This window comes from Branchiostoma floridae, chromosome 6, assembly GCF_000003815.2.
Source record: "Branchiostoma floridae strain S238N-H82 chromosome 6, Bfl_VNyyK, whole genome shotgun sequence".
NCBI lineage: Eukaryota > Metazoa > Chordata > Leptocardii > Amphioxiformes > Branchiostomatidae > Branchiostoma > Branchiostoma floridae.
This window is the reverse complement of record NC_049984.1, coordinates 14,337,078-14,359,176: the sequence shown is the minus strand read 5'-3', so window position 1 is coordinate 14,359,176 and position 22,099 is coordinate 14,337,078. Positions and strand designations below refer to the sequence as shown.

The following is a 22,099-nucleotide window of genomic DNA, read 5'->3' as shown; positions in this document are numbered from 1 at the left end:
CTGGTATATGTACAATGTATATTGCATGGCTTTTGAATACCAGTTTAGTCACCTTCTATTTCAATCTAATACCCGTAGTCTATATCTTACACTTAGTGTACAGTACATCTGAGTGTCCTGTTTGTAGGTAGATTTCAATAATTTGGTACATATAGGTCATGTACATGTAACCAGACCATTAGGATAGTACTTTCTCACTTTCCGTCAGTTATTTTCTCAGACGTCCTCTATAGTTGCTTACTTTTGTCTCTAGCTCCTCCACCTACCGAGCCTAACGACATTCCACTGCCTGAAGCTGCTTTAACCGAGCCACACGACAAGCCTGACACTCGTAAGCTTAAAAATCATCTAGAGGCTCAATCTGTCCCTCAATCTGTCTTAGCCCTTAAGAACTGAGATAAGGAGAAAGTCCCTGGAGCTTAAGCTCAAAGAGCAAAGATGGCCCTTGTGAGGAAAATTATTCTAAAGTATCATGATGTAATTGTCAAAAGATATGGCTACTTTCATCATCAAAATTAGAAGACTAAGTCTTACACCACAAGAAGAATCCTTCAATGCAAGCTTTTCATATGACATCATTTATGCAATGTTGGATTACAGTGCGTGTTTCATTGTTTGGTAAACATGCCAACATGATGCTTCAATCTGTTAATCCAATTACCCAAAAATTTGGTCACAGGAGGATTCAAATTATGGTTATTACAATGCCAATGAAAACCTCTATTGCTTCAAACATTATCATTTTCTGTTGGGCAAATATGCCTTACAATATCATTGATATTATTCTGTTGACACCAAATCTTCCTAGCTTGAAAATGCTCTGTCTTTCTCCATATTCTTAGTCCATATTTGCATTTTTCTATAGCCTTGGACACTGACTATGCACTAACAGCCTGATATTGCAGTGTTTGTCCATGATTCAGAGATTTGCAGAGTCAGTGACCATGGGTCAGAGATTTGTCCATACAGGCAGACATGATGGCATGCAAGCCTGCCTAGCTGTTGTCACATCTGTGATCTTAACGTCTTATCAGAGGAAGGCAAAAATAGCTGCAGTGGTTCCTTGTTGACAGCCTTGATTCACCAAACAAAGTGGCTTGCCTCCGAGCTTACATTTTGATGCACTGTTGATTACGACTGCTTTTGCGACCAAATAGTAATAAACTAAATCTTACCCTACCACGGATAACAAATATACTTAGTTCTTGTGTGCCCAGCATTTCATCAGTTCTCATCAAAATTATGAAATTTGTCTGTCTATAGTCATTTCTCTTAGGCATGCTTTCCAACAGACATGACACATGTAGTGCATCATACCTAAAGTATCATAACCTTGCCTGTTAGTAAGTGCCACGGTATATGTACCTTATCACCAATGGGCATCTTTTACATTTGTCTTTTCCTTTGCAAATGATGGTCAAATGCCTCTTTTGTCATCATGAGGCAGAGATATGATTTGAATTTGTTTTATACCATCGGTATTCCTTGTGATGCATGGGTCTTGTGGACTTTTGTTGTCCCAAGGTAATAATGAACCAAGAAAAAAGGACTCGGCAAAAATATTTTGTTGTCTTGTGCTGTCTCTGGCCACAGTGGCAAACATGCCTCAGTCAGAGGAAGACACAGAGCTAGAGACGGAACAGGAAGCTGAGTATGAGGATGAGTTGGTAAATGGTGATGAGGATGAAGATGCAGAGGAGGAGGAGGAGGAGGAAGTAGAGGAAGGTCAGGAGTGTGATGAGGACTTGTCAATAGAAAACGAAGATGAGGAATCAACACAAGACAAACTCAGAACACTGCACATCGATGAGTGTAAGCCTCTGCTTTGTCGCATTCTTTTCTGCCTGCATCTATGCATGCTTATTCAACTTTATTTTTATGTGCAATTTTTCTCTTGTTTTGTGTGATCTTTCTCTCTTTGCTGTCTGTACAATCATGTACATCTCTATGTGTGTTTATTCTACATAATTCATTTTTAGTTTCATTTTATTGTGACTTTTTTCTGCGATGTTATACTATGCATTCTCTTTGTGACTGTACTCTTCATGCATACTTTGGCTTTTTAGTGTGCTTCTAGAATGTTGTTATCACATACAAGACCTACACTGTACATGTAGTAGCTGTAGTGTTAAGCAATGTGTGCTTTTTCATTGTGGTACCCTTCATGTGTTCTTGTTCATCTTGCCACTTTGTGCCACAATGGTTTGCTTTTAGTAACCTCCAAGCAGATGTTGGAAGGAAAGAATGGATTGTTTCATAATTGCATTGCTGGTGCCTACGTCTCCATCAAAAATGGGCAGGTCCAAAAATAGCACTTTCCTCCCAGCGTCTGCTTGGAGGTTAACTTGTAGTCATGTGCGTTTGGCTCCTCTCCATTCTTCCAGCTGATCTCCAGCCATCTGAACCATCCTCACCACAAGACACAAGCGATGAGCTTGTGTTCCCATCCCCTGACAATCATGACACAGAATGTGAGCTTCCATCTTGGTTCATTACCGTGTGATCCATGACGTCCTGTTGCATCCGTTACCGTTTTATTGATTTAATCCTGTTCATAACGTTTGTTTTTGTAGCATGAAATGTTATATGAAATGGTACTAGAATTTCACTGGAACTTTTAACATTTCTTTTGAGTGGTGTTTTTGAAGTCACCTGTTTTATCTTCTGAAATTGGGATCTTTAGATAGAAATTCCGACTAATTGGTGAAAAAGTTGACTAGTACTTGAAGTGTGGTAAAACCTTGCAATAGCATATGATACCAATGCCTCCTTAGTAAACTTCATGTAAATACATTGTAGCTGGGTGCAATACATTATTCAATACATAACTTTCTCTATCTATCTCTGCTTTATTTGTGATTACTGTACATTGAATAGCCTCAGCTTCTCCTGCCTCTAACATGTTGTTCTCACACCAGCTATCCATTCCACATCTGACACACCTCCTGTCACCCCTGGTGAAGCTTCGCCTGTCATTCCTGATGAGCTTCCTTCTGATAACACTGACGAGTCTCCAGCTAGTTCTGTTGATGAGTCTCCACCTAGTTCTGTTGATGAATCTCCACCTATTTCTGTTGATGAATCTCCGCCTATGTCTGATAATGAACCTTCACCTGTCACACCTGACGAGCTTCCGCCAATCATTCCTGATGAGCCAATCACTATTGATTGTCCAACTATCATTCTGGACGAGCTTCCGCCTTTACCACAAGTAGTTGATGACGAGAGTAAGCTTCAGCTTTGCATTCCATTAATTTTAACCTTAACATGTGCTACAATTCAAGCCAATGGCACTTTATGGCATCCACTCGTCCTTTGCTTAGCTTCAAATAATCCATGGCTTGAAGGTGTGTTATATGATTTCTCAAATGCATAGCAACAGCCAACCCCATAATCTGGATCATCTGCCATTGGGCCTCTGTTTATAGGAAGAAATCAGCTTTTTAAAGAAATTTCACTTACAAAACCTTCTAGCTGCATAACAACTAGGAAACAGATGGGGAAGGGGTAGTTTATGGATCAAAAGTAAAAAGGAACCATGTAGTACGCAACTGTTTTTGTATTCTACATCAATACAGCCATTCTAATGTGTCAGAAGTTGCATTGGACTCAAACATAATTGTTTTTTGTCTAACTCATCAGTTACATTGATGGCATGGGAGGTAGTTTGTACCAATTACTTATGTCTGAGGGGGTACCTGATGTTTTGTTAAGTCTAATTACTCTGTGTTGTTGAAGTAGTAGTAAAATCAATGTCAAAGGGTATGAACACTAATCACATAGTCAAAGAAGACTATGACTGTCAATGTTTACTTTGTTTCTAATGTTCTGTTTCTTGTGTTTTGTATCTTCTCTTTCTTTCTCATCCTTGTCCCCCTGTGTGTGTTCTGAACTGTGCACCAGTCTCCCCACCTCCGGGGTTGTACCGTGTTGAAAGAACTACCGAGAGACTCTCGGAACAGACCGAATCCAAATGTAAGCTCTTAAAAATGCTTCAAGTGTAGCACTGTATGCATTCGGGTTAAGGTTTTCCACTGTACTTGCTTGAATGTATTGTGTGGTCAGTACGTGTAGGTTACTTTTCTCTAATCTGTGCCATAATGTTTCATCATGTTTCATAATAATAGTTTTATGCTATACTGACTGAGACAAAGTCGCCAATGGGTAACTTTATTTCCTATAATCATGGGTAATCTATGTTTCTTAAGCTTCATACAGCATGTACATGTAATAAGTATGATTAGGATAATTTTCGTACGCCTGGAGTGAACAGTTATAGAAAGGAAGCAAAAGTGTGCTGTGTGTTGTATTTTTCATGATTGTCATTCTGTCAAGACTTGACATATTTGTCTTGTCCAGTGTAGTCTTGCTCTTTATGCATGTACATCTATACACTGTATTTACATTCACAAGTACATATGGACCATAACTGTTTACTTTGTACAACTGGCTTCAGTTAGCAATCCTTCTTATGTCCCTTCCTAACTAATCCACAGCGCCTGAGCCCGATGAAGTTTTCGAACCTGAAGACCAAAAACCAGAATCTGTATCAGATGATGTAGAAGCTGCTTTATTAAATGGTGACTTCCCTGCTTTCTTCCTTCATTCTTCCTTTGCACATTTTCTTTCATTTTCATGCTGTATTCTTTCATTTCTCAAATGTTTGCTTAATGATGTCCAAACGTTATCAACATGGCATCGTAAACTTTATTCTTTGCTTGTCTACAAACCAACATTATGTTCTCAATCCTTAAGCTAGAAAACCATGATCATTCCCCAATTGTAAACTGTGTGTAAACTGGATGGGAAAAAGCTGTCCAGTCCAGGCAGCGGAAAAACCCGTCCGTCCCGTCTTTTCTGGACAGGTTTTTCTGTTGACCAGACTGGACATCTTTTTCTGGCAACCCAAGCTTTCCTTCCAGTCTCCTAACATCTAGTTACACCATTGACATTGTAAAACTGCTATCCACAATCCTGCACATATTAACCCATGCTTTAAATGCTCTTCCCCTTTTCTGTGTCTCTTCTGTCCTTTTTCGTTGCTTTCTTCTGTCCACAACCTCATCAACTCCCCAGCATTGACGATTAAGAGACCTAGGAAACTCTCTAGACTAGAATCCCTCAAGCAGAAACGTAAAGAGGCTGAGGAAGAGTCTTGTAAGGTTCCCCTCCATGTGGAGTGTGAATGATTGACAGCTTCTCAGACGATATTTTCTTACCTGTAGTTCTGACAGGAAATGCCGTGTGGTGTGTCTTCAACAGTTGCAGTGCTGCATGGCAACTTAGTTGACATGGATACTGGATTTACTTCCAGTGTGTTTTTATTACATGCTTTTCCATATGGGATTGACCAATTTACCTGCATGTACTTGTGACATTTTACCAGAAGATAACTGACCTTCTTATAAACATAATTGGACATTTGATATTTGGAAGGTACACTGAGAATTTGGAAAATAATATTCCATTGACTGACTAATGATATTTCACATGTCAATCAGAAGGGTATGTTTCCCTTTATATTGTGATTATTTTCTCTTAGATTTTGATACAGAGATTTTTGGTCAGATGTCTTTCCAAATGTTCAGGGTCCATTGTTTGTAGACCTTCTAACCTTACCTCAAGTTTGCAGGTGTGTGGCGTGGGTGTTTCTCATCAGAAAAGCTGCTGTACTAACTCCTGGTATTTCCTGACTACCTGTACTGTACACTTACACCAAAGTTATTTTTGTTCCAGCCTTGACCAATGGACAGGGTTCTGGGTCCCGGCAGTCTCGGCGGGAGAGAATGGCGGCGCTACAGAAGGAGCAGATGGCGATGGAGAAGGACAAAGACGAAGGTTCGAGATTTCTCAGTGGCACGGCTAAAACTCGTTCCTCTGCCTTTATCACTCTGTCGCGGAGCCAGAGCCAACCTGAGTTTGCCACGAACAAGTTGAACAGTGCGCTGAGGGACATGAAACCCTCCCTCGCTCCCGCTTGGGAGGAGGACTCCAGTTCCGAGTCTAGCTCAAGTTCGGAGACGAGAGTCTCCAACTCTCACAGAAAACCCTGGCAGGAAATCATTTCTTCTGATTCGCAGAAATACGAACGTAGCAGTAGACCTTCATATTCCTCTAGAAGGTCTTCGAGAGACTCGGTTCAATCAGAATCAAATTCTGAATCAGACAGACAGTCATGGCAAGACTCAAACTCTGACTCGAGATACTCCAGTACTGACCGCAAGTCTTCATATAGAAAAGCATGGGAGGACAGGGACTCTGACTCCACAAAGTCAGGGTCTAGCTTCCGCCATTCTGTGTCTGATTCCGTACTCTCTAGAAACAGTAACAACAACAGGTCCAGTAGCATGAACGGGCCAGAGTGTGGGAACAAGGACTCCTCACAACCTAAACATGTGTACACTAACCACCAAAATGAGCATGCCAATAGAAGAGTAGTGTCTAAAGCTGTTTTTGTAAATGGAGACGACAGAAAGTCGAATGGTCCCGTAGTCGCTAAACCCGTTTATCTGAATGAAGAAGGGGAAGGCATGAACGGCCATGTAGAATCTGACATTCCTCCCCCGTACGTACCCTCCAACCGCTCCAAACTTACCAACGGATCGGTGGAGTCTGCACGGAGATCGTACAATGACTTTAGAGATGGCATGAACGGAGAGGGCCTGGTGCGTTCGCACCGCGGCAGCATGGACAGATACCACGATACTACTAGAGGCTTGTCTGGTAGCACTTCCACTGATTGCATGGCTGATGGCACCCCTAGGAGTTCTGAAGTGGTGGACAATAGGTCTTCTTCTCCACTCTTGCATGCCAGTGGGGAGCATGGTGCACCCGGTGGTAGAACCTTCGCAGTGTCTCGGAGGCGTGGTGGGTGCCAGCACGGCTTTATCTTTGCTTTTTGTACACTGTAGCACCTTCCCCTTACTCACCTTAACAACCCATCAACCCACCAACTCACCCTACTCCTGGTTTTGTTCAATCCCAGTGTTGTAGAAGTGTGCAATGTTTGTATTTATCTGCACTTTCAGTTACTGTGCACTACATGTATATGAATTACCAATTGAAGCATTTTGACTTTGAAAGGTTTAGCACAAAACACTGGATTGAACAAAATGAGGACTTGGTATTACATGTATTACTAGAAAGAACCCCTAGTCATGATCTAAACCCAATGTTACAATTTCTATGTAAGCCTGGTAATGTTTAACCCTCTCCCTGCCGAGGTAGCCTTTGGTACCAAGCTTGTATTGGTCATGAGGTTGGGTGGCTTGGAAAAGGTTAAGACAGGCTTACATGTAATTGATGTTTAATCCCAAAATTACTTCACTAATCAGCATGATCCAAAGTAATTTTGTATTCTAAACTAAAGTAAAAAAGTTTGATAACTAATTGATTTTTAAAACTACTTGATTAATCACTACTTGAAAAATTAATTACTAAACATTGTAAATTTAACACCAAGAGCTAGTAATAAGTTATAAAATTTGATCGATGAACTTACTTTAACCTTCTCCTTGCTGAGATAGTCTCAGGCTTCAAATTTGTATTACTTTAATTTTTTAATCAGGTTTGAGAAGGTTAAAGATGTCTCTTCTTACCTATTGAATAATTTTATGATTTTGCAAACTTTCTTCCTACAGATGAGAGAACGGAAAGTGTGTCCGATGAACCGGTGACACCAACGAGTCCTGACATGGGTCCGGTCTCCCCCTCCGCCCAGTCTGGCGGCCTGACCAGTAACAAGCGCTGGATGCTGGCCATGTTTTATGCACAAAACAGGGAAGGAAAGATGGGCGACGAGGATGAAGACAGTGACGAATCAAAAGACGAATCAAAAGAGGCAAAGGAAAAGAGAAGACTCTCAATCGAAACATCGGAGACCATTTCCAGTCGGATGGAAAAAGTGCAGCAAAAACAGAAGGAGGACGTATCGAGCCCCACGGAAAAGAAACAGCCGGAGATCGCGTCCAAGGGAAAAGTTGCTGCTGTTGCGGAGAAATTAAAATCTGGTGCAATACTTGATGAGGACAAGATAGTGAACGGACTTCAGGCCATGAAGGTGGAGGAAAAGAAGGAGGAGAAGAAACCCCCGCCTCCACCAAAGAGCGAACAAGACCAGCTCTGGGAAAACCTCATGAACACAGACAGGGAACTTGTTATCAAAGATATGGACTTTAGAGACTTGATTGGAGATGACGATATGGACGTTCTGTCGCCGTTTCATGGGATGGAGACATCAACTGACGGATACCCACCCCGCCCCCCTCCCAACTTATTCGGCGGCCCTCCCCCTCCTCCATGTGTATTCCCAGGTGGAGTCCCCCCTCCTCCTCCCCCTCCTGGCATTCCTGGGGCACCCCCGCCCCCTCCCCCACCCGGCGGGCCACCCCCACCCCCTGGGGCGCCCCCTCCCCCTCCTCCTCCTAAAGCACCAGGGTCCAGCCACCTCGGTCCTGCGCCCAAGAACAGTGCCATTCCAGTGAAGAAGAAGAAAACGGTGCGGCTATTCTGGAAGGAGGTGAACCACTATGTGCCGCCCACGGTGGCCAATGCTACCAAGGGGAGTCTGTGGGACACATTGAGAGGTGTGAAGTTCCAGTTGGATACAGACAAGCTGGAGCACCTCTTTGAGTCCAGAACCAAGGAGCAGACACCAAAGGTAAGTGCTATACATATTGTATTTTAGTAACCTGACACAACTCAGATTTGTGTCCAAATGTTTCTATTTTTGGTTTAAGCTTTCAGAAATTATAGCACACTGTTCAGGCCATAAGCATCAAACCTCTTTCATTGAAATGTTCTATTTTGGAAGGGTCAGATGCTATGCTTCAGGTAGTGTACATCATATACATTGTATGTGTTTTCTAATTGAATGTATCGATTGTAGATTCAAAAGCAGCTAGAAAAGATTAAATGTCATTGTGCCGTCATAATATAACAGATTGAATAAGACCAGACCTTAAGTACATTTCCTAAAATATACATTGTATGTGACTTTGAAAATGTTGCCTAATACAGAAAGTCGGCGAGGGGAAGGGGAAGAACGAGGTGATTGTCCTGGACGCCAAGCGGTCCAACCAGATCAACATCGGCCTGACCAACCTGCCGCCCCCCAGGACCATCAAACAGGCCATCCTCAACATGGACAGTGTGGCCATGAACAGGGAGGGCATAGAGGTTCGTTTGGTTGTTTGTTCATTCAGACCCTTTTACTAGTTTTAGGGACTTGTGGCACAATGTGCAAATTTCCTTAGTCACTAGTTAGTGTTTTACTAGCAGGGAGGGATTGCTAGCCCTTCCCCAGAATGAGGCTTGTAGGGTGGTTGACCGATCTTGTGCCCTTTTGAAAGGCACTTAACATGACTTTGCTCACTCCACCCAGCTGCAAAAATGGGTATCTGACTTCCGTTTGGAAGGTAAAAGGCATTGGAGGAGAGGGTTGTGCTCCACCATCCTATACCTAGACACAGTGGATAACAACCCACTGCCCCTACAGCCTTTATCTTTTTACCTGTAGTACCTAGTAATCAATGGAAAAGATTATAGGTTGCTTTTTTGTGTTTGTAATTAGTACTGTTCTTTTAATTGTCTCCATCTGAAGTAAATCAAGTAAGACTTTCTGTTTGCATCTCCCTCAGATGATCCTTAAGATGATCCCATCGGACGAGGAGAAGACAAAGATCCAGGAGGCCCAGATGCAGAACCCTGACACGCCGCTAGGGGCAGCGGAACAGTTCCTGCTTACTCTGTCCTCTATCAGTGAACTCACAGCCAGGCTCAACTTCTGGGCTTTCAAACTCGACTATGAGACCATGGAACAGGTCAGGAAAATGAAAATATAGACAAATCATTCAACATACTATAGATACATGCACTTTGGCTTTTAACACTGGCATCCCTGGAGACAAGGAAACGCAGTCAGCCCTGGAGACAAGGAAACGCAGTCAGGACCAGGGACAGGGAAACACTGTCAACACCAAGGACAGGGAAGTAGTGTTAGCACTAGGGACATGTTGAGGACAGGGAAACATGGTCAGCACCAAGGACAGGGAAACACAGTCAGCACCAGGAACAGGGAAGTAGTGTTAGTGCCAGGACAGGGAAACACAGTCAGCACCAAGGACAGGGAAACACTGTCAGCACTAGGGACAGGGAAACACAGTAAGCACCAAGGACAGGGAAACACAGTTAGCACCAAGGACAGGGAAACACAGTCAGTACTAGGGACAGGGAAACACAGTCAGTACTAGGGACAGGGAAACACAGTCAGTACTAGGGACAGGGAAACACAGTCAGCACCAAGGACAGGGAAACACAGTTAGCACCAAGGACAGGGAAACACAGTCAGTACTAGGGACAGGGAAACACAGTCAGTACTAGGGACAGGGAAACACAGTCAGCACCAGGGACAGGGAAACACAGTCAGTACTAGGGACAGGGAAACACAGTCAGCACCAGGGACAGGGAAACACAGTCAGCACCAAGGACAGGGAAACACAGTCAGTACTAGGGACAGGGAAACACTGTCAGCACCAGGGAAAGGGAAACACAGTCAGCACCAGGGACAGGGAAACACTGTCAGCACCAAGGACAGGGAAACACTGTCAGCACTAGGGACAGGGAAACACAGTAAGCACCAAGGACAGGGAAACACAGTTAGCGCCAAGGACAGGGAAACACAGTCAGTACCAGGGACAGGGAAACACTGTCAGCACCAAGGACAGGGAAACACAATCAGCACCAGGGACAGAGAAAATAATAAGATACATTCATACATATTGTACTTACAATGTAAAGTAGATGATAACACATTCTGCATTTAATGTTTTTGCTACAGGAAGTTGCAGAACCCCTTATGGACTTGAAAGAGGCCATGGAACAACTCAAGAACAACAAGACTCTAAGATACATACTGGCCACTCTCCTAGCCATTGGAAACTTCCTCAACGGGGCCCAGGTATGTGCAACAACTAGAAAATGTTGTCTTCTGTTTAAAATTGTGAAAATGTGACTTGATTTGCATGTTTGTCACAATGCTGTCAATCATAACTGCCTTCCAATATGAAATACCCGATGTTGTATTGTATATAATTATACTTTTACAGTAGTAGTAACCATTACTGTTACAAACAATAAAAAAATACTGATATCAATTCTGATGTTTTGCCAATAGTGTAAGGGGTTCCAGTTGGACTACCTAGCAAAGGTACCTGAGGTGAAAGACACGGTACATAAGCAGTCCCTGCTGTACCACCTGTGTACCATGGTCATGGAGAAGTTCCCAGAGTCCACAGACCTCTACTCAGAAATAGGTGCTGTCACAAGATCGTCTAAGGTATGTTTGTGACCTCCAAATGGGAGTACAAGATTTTCTGCTTTTACATGTCAATGGAGCAATCATGCTTTCTTTTGTAAGTTCCATACATTGCAGACTCATGAGTAATTGCATGATTCTACAGTGATAAGACTTTCCATTATAGTTTTTTCTGAATTCAAAGCGTATGTTCATGTTCATGTAAATCCTAAATGTTTTTAGTTGAGAATGTCATAGATTTGACACATACAATCACCCACAAGTCTACCATTTTTTCTTTAGATAGAGAAAATTGTGGTGGAGTACTATGTCTATAATCCTATCATGGTTAATCGTTGACAAGTGATTGATTCGAGAAATTGATTCCTGTTGGACAGGTTGACTTTAGTTTGCTGACCTTGAACCTTGCCAAGATGGAGAAGCAGTGCAGGTCGTCCTGGGACAACCTGAAAGCCATCGCCAAGCACAACATGGCCTCCCCCATGAAGAACAGGTTAGTTACATTCAACAGGATAAGGATATAAACCTTAAGAGGAAGAGAAATATTTCTAATTCTTATTTGGTCTCAGTAGCTTACATGATAAGCCAGTTTTATGAACAATTGGCCCTCCTGGTCTGCTTATTGACCCTCATTTATGCCAACAATATTCATGATGAAGGTAGTGTCTGATATGTATAAGAAATGCATGGGTAGGATCTGCATGGGCTTAGTGACATGGCGTAATTCTGGCGTAAATTAATGTGGAATTCTGCAAAAGTCAGATATATTATCTATTGGAAAATAACGCTCCCTCTGGAGTTAACCGCCCCGTTAAGCCGTGGTACACTGTTCATTGTGCTCATTCAAAAGGGTGATGGCAATACAATAAACGTGACTGAATGTGCTGTACACATGCCTTCTCTGTAACGGCCATAACATTGTTTTCTTTCCTGCAGATTAACAGAGTTCCTGAAGGACTGTACAGAGAGAATAGCCATTCTAAAGATTGTACATAGAAGAGTTATCAACAGGTAAGCCTTGTCTGACCATTGTTCTGTTTCAAGTCCATTTCCAAAGGACATAACGTCTACCTAAGAATCCCAGGAATCAAACCTGTGACCAGACTGTCCTAATCTTCTTGTGTCCGCTGACACAGCTATTTGACAACACTGTGTATTGATAACAGTGTAAAAAGTCCATCTCTCACACTATTTTATTTCTCCAGATTCAACAAGTTGTTAATCTTCACGGGGATGACGCCGCAGGCCATCAAGGACACCAACATCAACCAGTTCTGTAAGACGATCAGCGAGTTCGCCCTGGAGTACCGCACCACGCGGGAACGGGTCCTACAGCAGCAGAAGAAGAAGGCCAACCAGAGAGAGAGGAACAAGACTAGGGGCAAGATGATCACTGATGTGAGTGTCCTATTCTTTTACCTTTGCCAAGAAGGATAGTATGTTTTCAGGAGCATTCACGATTGTGTTTGTGTATGTCCGTCTGTGAACACTATAGCTCAAGAATGGCTGGATGGGTTTGATTTTCTGGCCCCCTAGCAACTTTCCAAAGGGACTGGAGGTTTGGATACCTTGTGTTCTGGACATGATATGGTCATGATTTTTGAGTGGTAGATAGCTGTTGGGGAAGAGAGCAAGTAATGTAGGTTTGGGATTTACAACGTAATAGAATGTTAATCCAGTTAAGATACAAAACATTATGCAAGAAGAATGTATGTTGTTGTGTACATTGTATGTCTTGTTTGTCCCAGTGTTTGTTGCCCATAATGTTTTTCATCTTTTTAGTTATGTTGTCATCCATTCAGTTACAAAACAAAAACTGTGAGCATTGTTTTGAGCATTTTCAATTTTCACTTTCAACAATTGAAAGACTTTAAACGACAGAATTTGCTAGCTGGTTGCCTGAAACAAAAGCTCAGGTTGCTCAAACCATATTTCAAGTTGCAAATACGCATGAAATACATAATGTTGGGATGCAAATCTTAGCAAGTAGCAAACTTCCAAGAATCAAACTGACAGAAACCACTGTTCTTCCTCTGTCATTACCTCACCACCATCAGGAGTTTGGACGGAGGTTCCCAGAAGCACATGCAGATTTATCTGAGATGATGGTGAGATGATGGTGCACATAGCGGGTTCTGTGTAGTATATTATGTGTTGGTGTCAGGTTTATTTTCCAGGTAGCTTTGCTTCTCTCACTCACCTGTGTTGCGTCTCATGCACCTGTGTTCGTATCCGGTTGAGGAGTTAAATTTATGTACTATGTTAATCTACTGCACTTTGGTGAAAGGGCTTTACACGTTGGCTTTGTTAAGTTAGTTTTGTTCCCTTTTTGACTTGTGGCTTTTTCTCTGTATACATTTATATATTGCAGTTCAATTTTCTTTCAGGTTGTATATTGATCTGTAAATTTGACAAAGCAGGCTCTATATGTTGTGGCTATTTGAAGGAATAGTACCAGAAATAAAAGCTTGCATGTCAATAATCCACAAGTCAAAATTGGGCAAAGTTTGTAAACTTACAAAAAAATATTGGTCTCTATGAGTTGGGCTGTAAGGTAAGGACACATATTTTCATAAGTTTGACGGAGAAAATGAGAAACATGTGTACACCTTGCTTCTCTGCAGACCAAGAACTTTGCTGGCAAGTCTAAGAAGGAGAAGAAGGAGGAAGAGGAGGCCAATGCCCTGAAGGCCGTTCTGAAACACGGTGCAATGAACGGGGAGGTCAACCTCAACACCTCCATGGAGCCCAGGGTTAGAACCCGCGGCAAGTCTACTGGGGATGCAAGTAAGTGTAGTAACCAATATTCCACACAGTTTCCTATACTTTGGTAGATCTCAGAAAAGAATTTAATACTGATGGCATTTGTGGTTTCTTTTAGCGTTTATGTGTCTGATGTGGATTGGAAAATTTCTTTCTACGTACGATAAATGGTAAACTGTACAGTCATCCCTCATAAACTGTATAGAACAGGTTGATACAAGTGGACCAACGGATACTAAACCGGATAGTGATTGAGTGGATAGGTGACGGTTAGCATAGTGATGACATTGTACATGTGCGTAATTTGGAGTAGAACATGTTATATCCTTTGTGTATATGGACTTAGAACTGCCAGGCTCTGAACAATAATAGATATCTGTACTTTGAAAAGCTCTTTCTCAGTTACATGTACAATGTAGTCCAAGGTTTTGTGTTGTTTTCTTTTGTTTTGGGGGACTTTCCTATGTTTCATTCAACAGCTATGGACGTGTACTTTGGTTGCTTTGGTAACCACTGTTTATTCCCTGTGTGTTCCCCTCCCTCCTTCAGAAAACTCTACCAAGGAACCCAACTTTGTAAAGAAAATGTTCTCCGGAGGTATTGGACTGGAACTTTGTTGTTTCTGAATGGTGGTGGTTACTAACTCATCATGTGTTTGTCTCTGTTGTTGGGATCAAACCACGTAGAATGGCATTTCAGCAATCAATCAGTGAATCAAACAATAAAACTTTATTTGAATCAATCTGGCAGTACAACACAAATGTATTGAATTATGCTAATTTTTCCTGTTGTCAAATTTGGTACTTTGCAATTATAGTACATCTGGAAAACCCAAACATATTGTTTTATGTTTCTTAAACCAAACAGCTACTCAGCCCAATGTACAACAGAGTGAAATGTACCAGTTTCTTGTTGATTTTTGGCGAATGTAGTTAATCCTTTGAACATTCAAGAACACTCAAAAGTTTGATGCTAAAGGCAGTATTTCAAATTAAGTACTCCCTTATTTGTTTCACGCAAACTTGTTTTATTCTTCCTTGGACTAACATGATCGATTGTGGTTGATGATATCCCCTGTGGAAGTTTTTGTAGGCATGTTCCTTCCTTGGTCTAACCTGATCACTGTTTCAGCATGCATGCAGTTTGCAGTAGTTACGTCCAACATGACACACCCATTTCTCTGCATGTATTTCATTAGCAAGATTCTCACTCTTTTTGATTTGATTTTTTTTTCATGTCAGATGCAGATATATGTCAATCCTTTGATGACCTGTCAGAATTGTCATGTACATATTTACAGGACCTGATGAACATTGGTGAAAATTGCTTCAAAATACGAACAATTGTGACAGTTTATCTCTTGACATTGTACCAAATGTTCTTGTTGTTACAAGTTTTGTGCACTGTGTGCATTTAGTAAATGTAACTCCATTTGATACCTTTGCGCATGCAAATCTGGCTTATCTGTAGGCTTAAGGTTACCGTAGTAACTTGGATTTTAACTTCAAAGGACTGAAAACAAAACCTTTTTAGTCAATCCTTCAAACACAAGGACATCAAGCATTTTTGCTCAAAGGTACCTTTATATCTAGCCTGGTATCTACCCTATTACAGCTTCCTAGTCCTTTCTTCCTCTTGTAAATAGACATGACAAAAGTACTCTGCAGCCGCAATAGGCGTGAATACCAGTTTAACCTAATACTAGTTTCTAGTTTAATCTGTTTGTCCTGTGATTTCTGTAGAAGTAATGGTGATTGTGATTTCTGCAGGACGCAGCAGCGCGTCGTCGCGTGCCAAGGATGCCGACCCAGACGACAACACGGAAGAGATCATGGAGAGGCTGGTGAAGACAGCGACCAACCCCGGAACACGCCTCATCCCGCGGGAAAGGAAGAGGGCGCGCCAAGTCAACAGAAAATCATGTGAGTAACAGCTTACATTCAGTGATATTACTGGACAAGTACTACTTTTTACTTAAATGTTATCCAGTTTCTACCTTTTCCTTTCAAGCTGGTGTTTCTTGTTTCATATTTTCAGTTCCCTCAAAGTATCTTATACAATTTACACCAATTTCTCGTAGATGTTTGGCAACATATTCAAACTTTTGGATATCCAACAGCACACATTATACATGTTCCAGTAAAATAATGATAAAAAATTCAATGTTGAAAATGCATTGTATACAATGTATGTCCATCTATGTCCAATGAAAGACTTACATTGTACGAAACATTTAGCAAAAATGCTGATGTCATCCCTCTGCTCACTGTTTAATTTGACCCAAAGATTTTTTTGTGATCTAAACCTTTTCATCTTGACAAAAGTAGTTCTTTATTATACATTGGCATGTATGTAGTCACTACACTTTTAAACTGCTCTCCACTCATTTGAGCATGCAGTGTACCATGTAAAAAGTTGGGACGGTTACTCTTTGGACCATGCTGTCTTCCAACTCTCATTTTTCATCTACCTGTAGCCTTCTCCACAATGTGTAGTACTCTATGAAGTATTAGGGAGAACATTTTAAAATTACTACACATGTATTCTTCTTTATTCTGTGGAATTTTCTGACAAATTATGACCTTATTTTCTCTCCCTTCTTTCTATCAGACTCTTATTCTTAAATTCATAGCTAGAAAATTAACTTCTTTCAAAGGGAAAGCAGGCATATTTTCACCATTTACTAGTTTACAAATTAATATCAATTATGACTAGTTGATAGAATGAGTTAACAATAGATTATGCCATATTGATCATAGCAAGCACTTCATACACAGCTTTGCCTGCATATTAATTTCTAGTAATTGTTGTTTTTAGTAACAAGTTACCATGAAGTATTTACTTTTTGTGTTCTTCACATCAATCTCTTGCAATTTTTTCATGTCTTAATTGTACCGGTAGTGCTGCTACCTGTAAGTAGTGTCGTTTGCCTTTAACATTCTCTAATGACATACTTCTCAGTCTGAAAATAGAAAATAACCAAAAGAATGTCTATTTTGTACATCTTTTAAGCGTAAATCAGTTGTAACCTTTCAAAATTTCAATCTGTTTTGAAGCATGTTACTTTAAGCACGTCTCTCTTTCAAAATCGTTTTAGAGGTAATGGATTGTTTTCAAAAAAAAATTTGTCAAGTGTATAAACCACAAAGAAAGGTTAAACCCTGACCCTGGCAGCATGTTAACACTTCCGGCCACTGACCACAGTTTGGAGCTTGTCTGTGCCTCTGTAGTAGCTCTGCTTTACCTAACGCTTCCTTCCTCACCACAGTACGCAGAACACTGAAGAGCGGTCTCAGCGAACAGGAGTCCAAGGCCTTAGGCATCTCGGGCAAAAGCAACCCTGTAAACATTTAGGTCTACTGAATCTTACCGACTGTGTTCAACATATTGTTTGTGTCTGTGTAAAATTATTTATGTGTAGAAGCCTTGTCAGTTGTCCAATTTGTTAGTCATTTTTGATGTTGCATTCAAAATGTCCACTGTCATTTGTGTACTTACGCTGTCATTCCTAGCAGTTGCTTGGACATAAACTGTATTAGAGCATGGCATCAACTTGGAAATCTTATTATTTGTGTCGATGACTCAGAAATAGACCACTAAAATCTGGAAACAGATCCAATGTTTATAGGGTGCCAGCCTACTGGCAAGACAAGGAAAAACTACACAGCAAAAATGGTATAATAACTCTATACTGTACTGAATTTATTTTAGATGATTGTATATTCTTATCTTATATGCTTCACTGTAAAGATGCCGTTTTTACTTGTATGCTAAGTGAAGTGAGAGACATTATGGACTGTGCAGATTGACATTGTTGTAACTTAAAGATTGCTCTGTATATGCTGGCTTGTTTGTAACTTAACAGAATAGACAAAAGTGTTAAATCTTCATACATTATGCTTGCCGGGTTGGGAACTATGCTTACTGCAAGGAACACGAACTGCAATGAAGTGTACCATGCTTTTCAAGTCCGAGGCAATTTTGCCTGCAACTTTTACAATGTAACCATTGAATCAGTTAACTGAAATATAGCTGAAAATGTAGCATATGAAATGACAGATTTGACAATTTTATGGGTGGGAGTCATGAATACTATTAATCTGGAAGCACTTGTAAATTTTTGGGAACAGCGACTATGGTCGTTATTTGTAGGAATCGTGACAAAAGTCATTGCAGTGATTGCCATGACAATTTGAACAATACTACCAATTTTGACAGACCCCAAGTATGGAGCTCGATTTTTGAGAATAATTTCTATATTATAGCAGGATAGTGCCTTTGGCTTTTTAAGATAAACTAATATATTGCCATAGAATTGTTTGATTGAGTGAATTGTAGAATAATAACTACAGTGTTTTAAGAGTGTACTGAATGTTTATAAATATGAACTATCTAATTGTAGATACTGATATGGAGGAAACTGTAATATAGACAATTTTTTAATGAGTATGATTGAATGTGAAAGGCCTGCGCACAGATTTTAGAGGATGTTTCATGCTTATAAACAGCAAATTTGCACACCGCAGGCAGCGAGGTACAACATGTACTTGTATGTCTCAATTTCAATGTATTTTAAAGTCAACATTGACCATTTTTCATGCTATTGATGGTTTAGATTTCAGCACAAAATTTTAACGTTGTTGCTTGTGTAATTGTACAGAATATTATGCGACAAAGGTTCGCAATATTGTATAGCATAAGAAGGGAAATGGAACAGTTGGTTGAAACGCTGAGAAGAAGACCATTTCTTACTAGTAGTTTGGTCTTTGCAGTCTACAGTGTATGTTAGAGTGGTGGCAAAGACGGCTTTGCCACCTTGCCACGTAGCAAGGCTGTGTAGACGTATGCTGCTACATTTGTTGCAAGTTTCCACATTATTAATAAGCTCCACGCTGTACCATATGAAAAAGCCATAGCAGATAAAACCAAACGGACAGAATTAAAAATTCTGAAAATCGATCTGATGGCTGTTGTCTTTAATTTTCTAAAATCTCTTTAGGTCAGTAGCCATTAGACAAGACTGTGATAGCCCAGTTTGTAGTTCTAATGGGTTCAAACTTTGTCAAGTTGTTATACAGACAGCTTTCTGTGCTTAGCACTCAGCACATCATCATCATCATCTGGGCGTGCTGTGCACTCAGCACAGAGAGAGGGTAGTATGGTACAATGTAGTTGAACACACATCATTACCAGTGGACTGTAAGTGCTTGCACAACTGTGTGACTTATTAAACTCATCAGATAGGGGGATGGGCATCGCTGTTTATTTATCATTGTTATCATGCAGTACTCAGAATGACCTTTGGTCATTTTCCCACACTACGTGCCACTCCGACCCACCATTTGGTGCTTCCTGCCTCTTCCATTAGATCATAAAGCACTCTTAAATTTGTCCACATCAACCTGTTACTTAAAGCATTTAGACACAGTGATGGCTCAGAGGAAGCGTCGTCAAAATGTCACAGCTGCAAGCGGCCGTCCCAAACATCGTCAGGACAATTCCTCCCAAGCGAAGGATGACACGGTGGACCCGTCTGTGTTTTACACCTGTCCGGTAAGGCTTACCTGAACAAGTATCTTACCTATATCACTACTTACAGGTTATGTGTCCCTACCACATTAGGAGCCATATATTTGTACACACAGTGAAAACTTCACTGCAAGACGGACATGTGCTGGTACCAACCCTAGTACTAGTAGGTCTACTATTGTTTAACTGTTGGGCCTTACACAGAATCTTTTGGAAGAATAACACAATGACTGGAAATAATCTCAGTTTTTTGTGAATCACATTCTTCAGATGGTAAAGGAGTGTTTGGGGGTAAATAACCTTATAGTCAGGTTGTGCTGAGCATTGCATGTTAACGTAGATGAGTATTTCCTCTTTCCCCACCATTATATTTCACAACCACATGATCGTTTTTGAGGCAAACGATGCCAGTACAGTTATAACAGTGATTAAAGGACTGAGCTATGAGTCTGTGATCAAAAGCTCTGATTAGCGACAACCTATATAGTATGATAATGTTCCTTGATAGTTTGTAGAGAGGAGTTTCTTCCCAGGCTATCAAAATGTGGAAAGAAAAACAAATGTTCAAAATTCAAATATTTTATCTAAATTTAGTTATTAGGCATAACGTTACATGTATAGTACATGTACACGTGGGAAAAACGAATTTTCTCAACACGAAAAAGACAATGCTAGGAGGAAATCCACACTAACCTTGTGAAGTACAGGAATAGAAGTAGGGCCAATTTGGCCTAAACATTTATTTCAATAAACATGACATTGTACAGAAGAAGCCAGTTAATTGCACAATGTATTAATAGTCACACTTCTGTTAACAGCACAGAATCCAAAGATCCCAAACCGGTGTGGTCCAGCTGGATAACTTTGCATTATTGCACCAGCAGGATAATTCCACGAAATTCACTGACAAATAGGCCGTGCAATTAGGCGGCTTCTGCTGTATCCCTATTACAGCTGCAGTACTTGCATCATCACTGAAAATGAAAAATGCAAAGCCTCGAAAGCTGAAGCCTTCAAGGCATACAAAGTGAGGTAAAACCGCATACACATATTTGCTTTTAAGATGATATCTTGTGTGCAGTAATGTTCCACATCTTAATCAATTCCTTTCTGAGCCAACAGTGGGTCAGTAGTCAGACTCCGTACCTGCTGTACCGTTTGCTGATGGCTGGTGGCATTCTGTACTACATCTGGTGCGATGTCCAGTACTTTGGAGTTGGCTTTCTACTGTGGCTTTCCTTGGCATCCAACTGGTCTGTCACCCTCCTGGCCGTGCATTTTACATGGGGCGCTGCCCTCTGTGCTGCACACCGCCCTGTACAGGTCAGTCTTCCATCCCTGCTGACCCTTGGTTTAAGGTGCTAGAAAAGTATGGCAAATTGTAAGCACAATGTGAATTTTTTTTCTCATTTTTACAGAGCCTTACATGACATAGTCCTCTTTCCTTTTCAGAAGATCCAAAATGCTGCCAGAAAGTCACAACACAGCCCACGTCAGCAGCCATCCAAGCTTCCCTGGCATCTCAGAGCTTATCGGCCCCTCTCAATAATGACATACACAGCTAGCTTTGTCACAAGCATTGGTTACGCAGTCCTGCTCAGTCATATCTATGGATGGGATTTGCATGCAATCCTGACACATGTGGTGAACTCTGTTATCGTTATTGTAGACATCCTCTTATCCCGGGTACCAATTCGTCTCAATGACTACGTATATATTGCTGGACTCTACATTGCATATTTGACTTCCACCCTTGTGTACTGGGCTGTCGGCCAGATGACTGGGTCTGAGAATATCGCTTACTGGTTTTTGGACTACACCAAGGCACCTGGGCAAGCACTGGTTGTGAGCGTTAGTCTGAGCATGTTAACTTTTGTTATGCATTGTGTGCTGGTGGGGATTTCCAAAGCAAGAGATATGTTCTATTAAATGTTTAAGATCGGAAAAGATGGGGAAGCATAAACATACTGTGTATGCAACAGGGAAGCGTTATAGTCTAGTTAAGTGGGTACATGTATCTCACTGGACTGGGGTACATTGGCAGTGTCGCTGCTTCCTAAATCAGCTCTGTGCTACCCTTGACTTCAGAATGGGAATATCATGCAAACTGTACTGTACAAACATGACTTAAAAATCACAAAATACACAAATTGCAACAAGATTGTTTTTTTTTTGTAATTCGTTAAAACCCATCAAATCACTAGGCCACAGCGAGATTGTTCATATGCTGCAGCTTTAGTGAGGTACCTGCTTTAGATATATCTAAAGGGTATAATACCTAATGGTTTAGAATTTCAATGAGGATCAAAAACATTCTCATTTCAATTATTGTCAACAGCGAGCTTGGTACACGTGCTAGGGCCCCTTCACACTTACGCTGTATGCGTATATTCAATTTCATATGAGCCCCATATTTTCTTCTGGTAAAGTTTGTGACCGAATTTTTGGGAGTTTGTTCAGACTGCACAACTGTACAATGGGTCAAAGTCAAAA

At 41.0% G+C, this 22,099-nt stretch overlaps 2 protein-coding genes across 45 annotated transcripts in view; both read left to right on the top strand.

The window, feature by feature from the left end:
• Positions 1-19,036, top strand: part of LOC118418691 (FH1/FH2 domain-containing protein 3-like) — an 82,644-nt gene extending 63,608 nt beyond the window's left edge. For 10 of the 44 annotated variants that reach the window (XM_035824688.1, XM_035824687.1, XM_035824693.1 and 7 more), the window contains 21 exons: positions 254-331; positions 1,594-1,812; positions 2,385-2,471; positions 2,919-3,227; positions 3,904-3,975; positions 4,497-4,580; positions 5,077-5,157; positions 5,737-6,867; positions 7,641-8,659; positions 9,019-9,177; positions 9,639-9,821; positions 10,838-10,957; positions 11,174-11,335; positions 11,692-11,807; positions 12,251-12,325; positions 12,520-12,712; positions 13,372-13,422; positions 13,939-14,101; positions 14,627-14,674; positions 15,847-15,999; positions 17,346-19,036. In XM_035824688.1, coding sequence (XP_035680581.1) covers positions 254-331; positions 1,594-1,812; positions 2,385-2,471; positions 2,919-3,227; positions 3,904-3,975; positions 4,497-4,580; positions 5,077-5,157; positions 5,737-6,867; positions 7,641-8,659; positions 9,019-9,177; positions 9,639-9,821; positions 10,838-10,957; positions 11,174-11,335; positions 11,692-11,807; positions 12,251-12,325; positions 12,520-12,712; positions 13,372-13,422; positions 13,939-14,101; positions 14,627-14,674; positions 15,847-15,999; positions 17,346-17,431 — 4,589 coding nt within the window. In that variant the 3' untranslated portion in view covers positions 17,432-19,036. Of the gene's footprint in view, positions 1-253; positions 332-1,593; positions 1,813-2,384; positions 2,472-2,918; positions 3,228-3,903; positions 3,976-4,496; positions 4,581-5,076; positions 5,158-5,736; positions 6,868-7,640; positions 8,660-9,018; positions 9,178-9,638; positions 9,822-10,837; positions 10,958-11,173; positions 11,336-11,691; positions 11,808-12,250; positions 12,326-12,519; positions 12,713-13,371; positions 13,423-13,938; positions 14,102-14,626; positions 14,675-15,846; positions 16,000-16,687; positions 17,178-17,345 lie in introns of those variants that run through there. The other 34 variants (XM_035824722.1, XM_035824727.1, XM_035824724.1 and 31 more) reach the window with 26 other exon arrangements.
• Positions 19,037-19,459: 423 nt separating this feature from the next.
• On the top strand, positions 19,460-22,065 carry LOC118417621. The gene is made up of 3 exons (XM_035823231.1): positions 19,460-19,630; positions 20,729-20,929; positions 21,059-22,065. The coding sequence occupies exons 1-3, from the start codon at positions 19,508-19,510 to the stop codon at positions 21,533-21,535; spliced, it is 801 nt and encodes a 266-aa protein (XP_035679124.1). The 5' UTR covers positions 19,460-19,507; the 3' UTR covers positions 21,536-22,065.
• Positions 22,066-22,099: the final 34 nt, after the last annotated feature.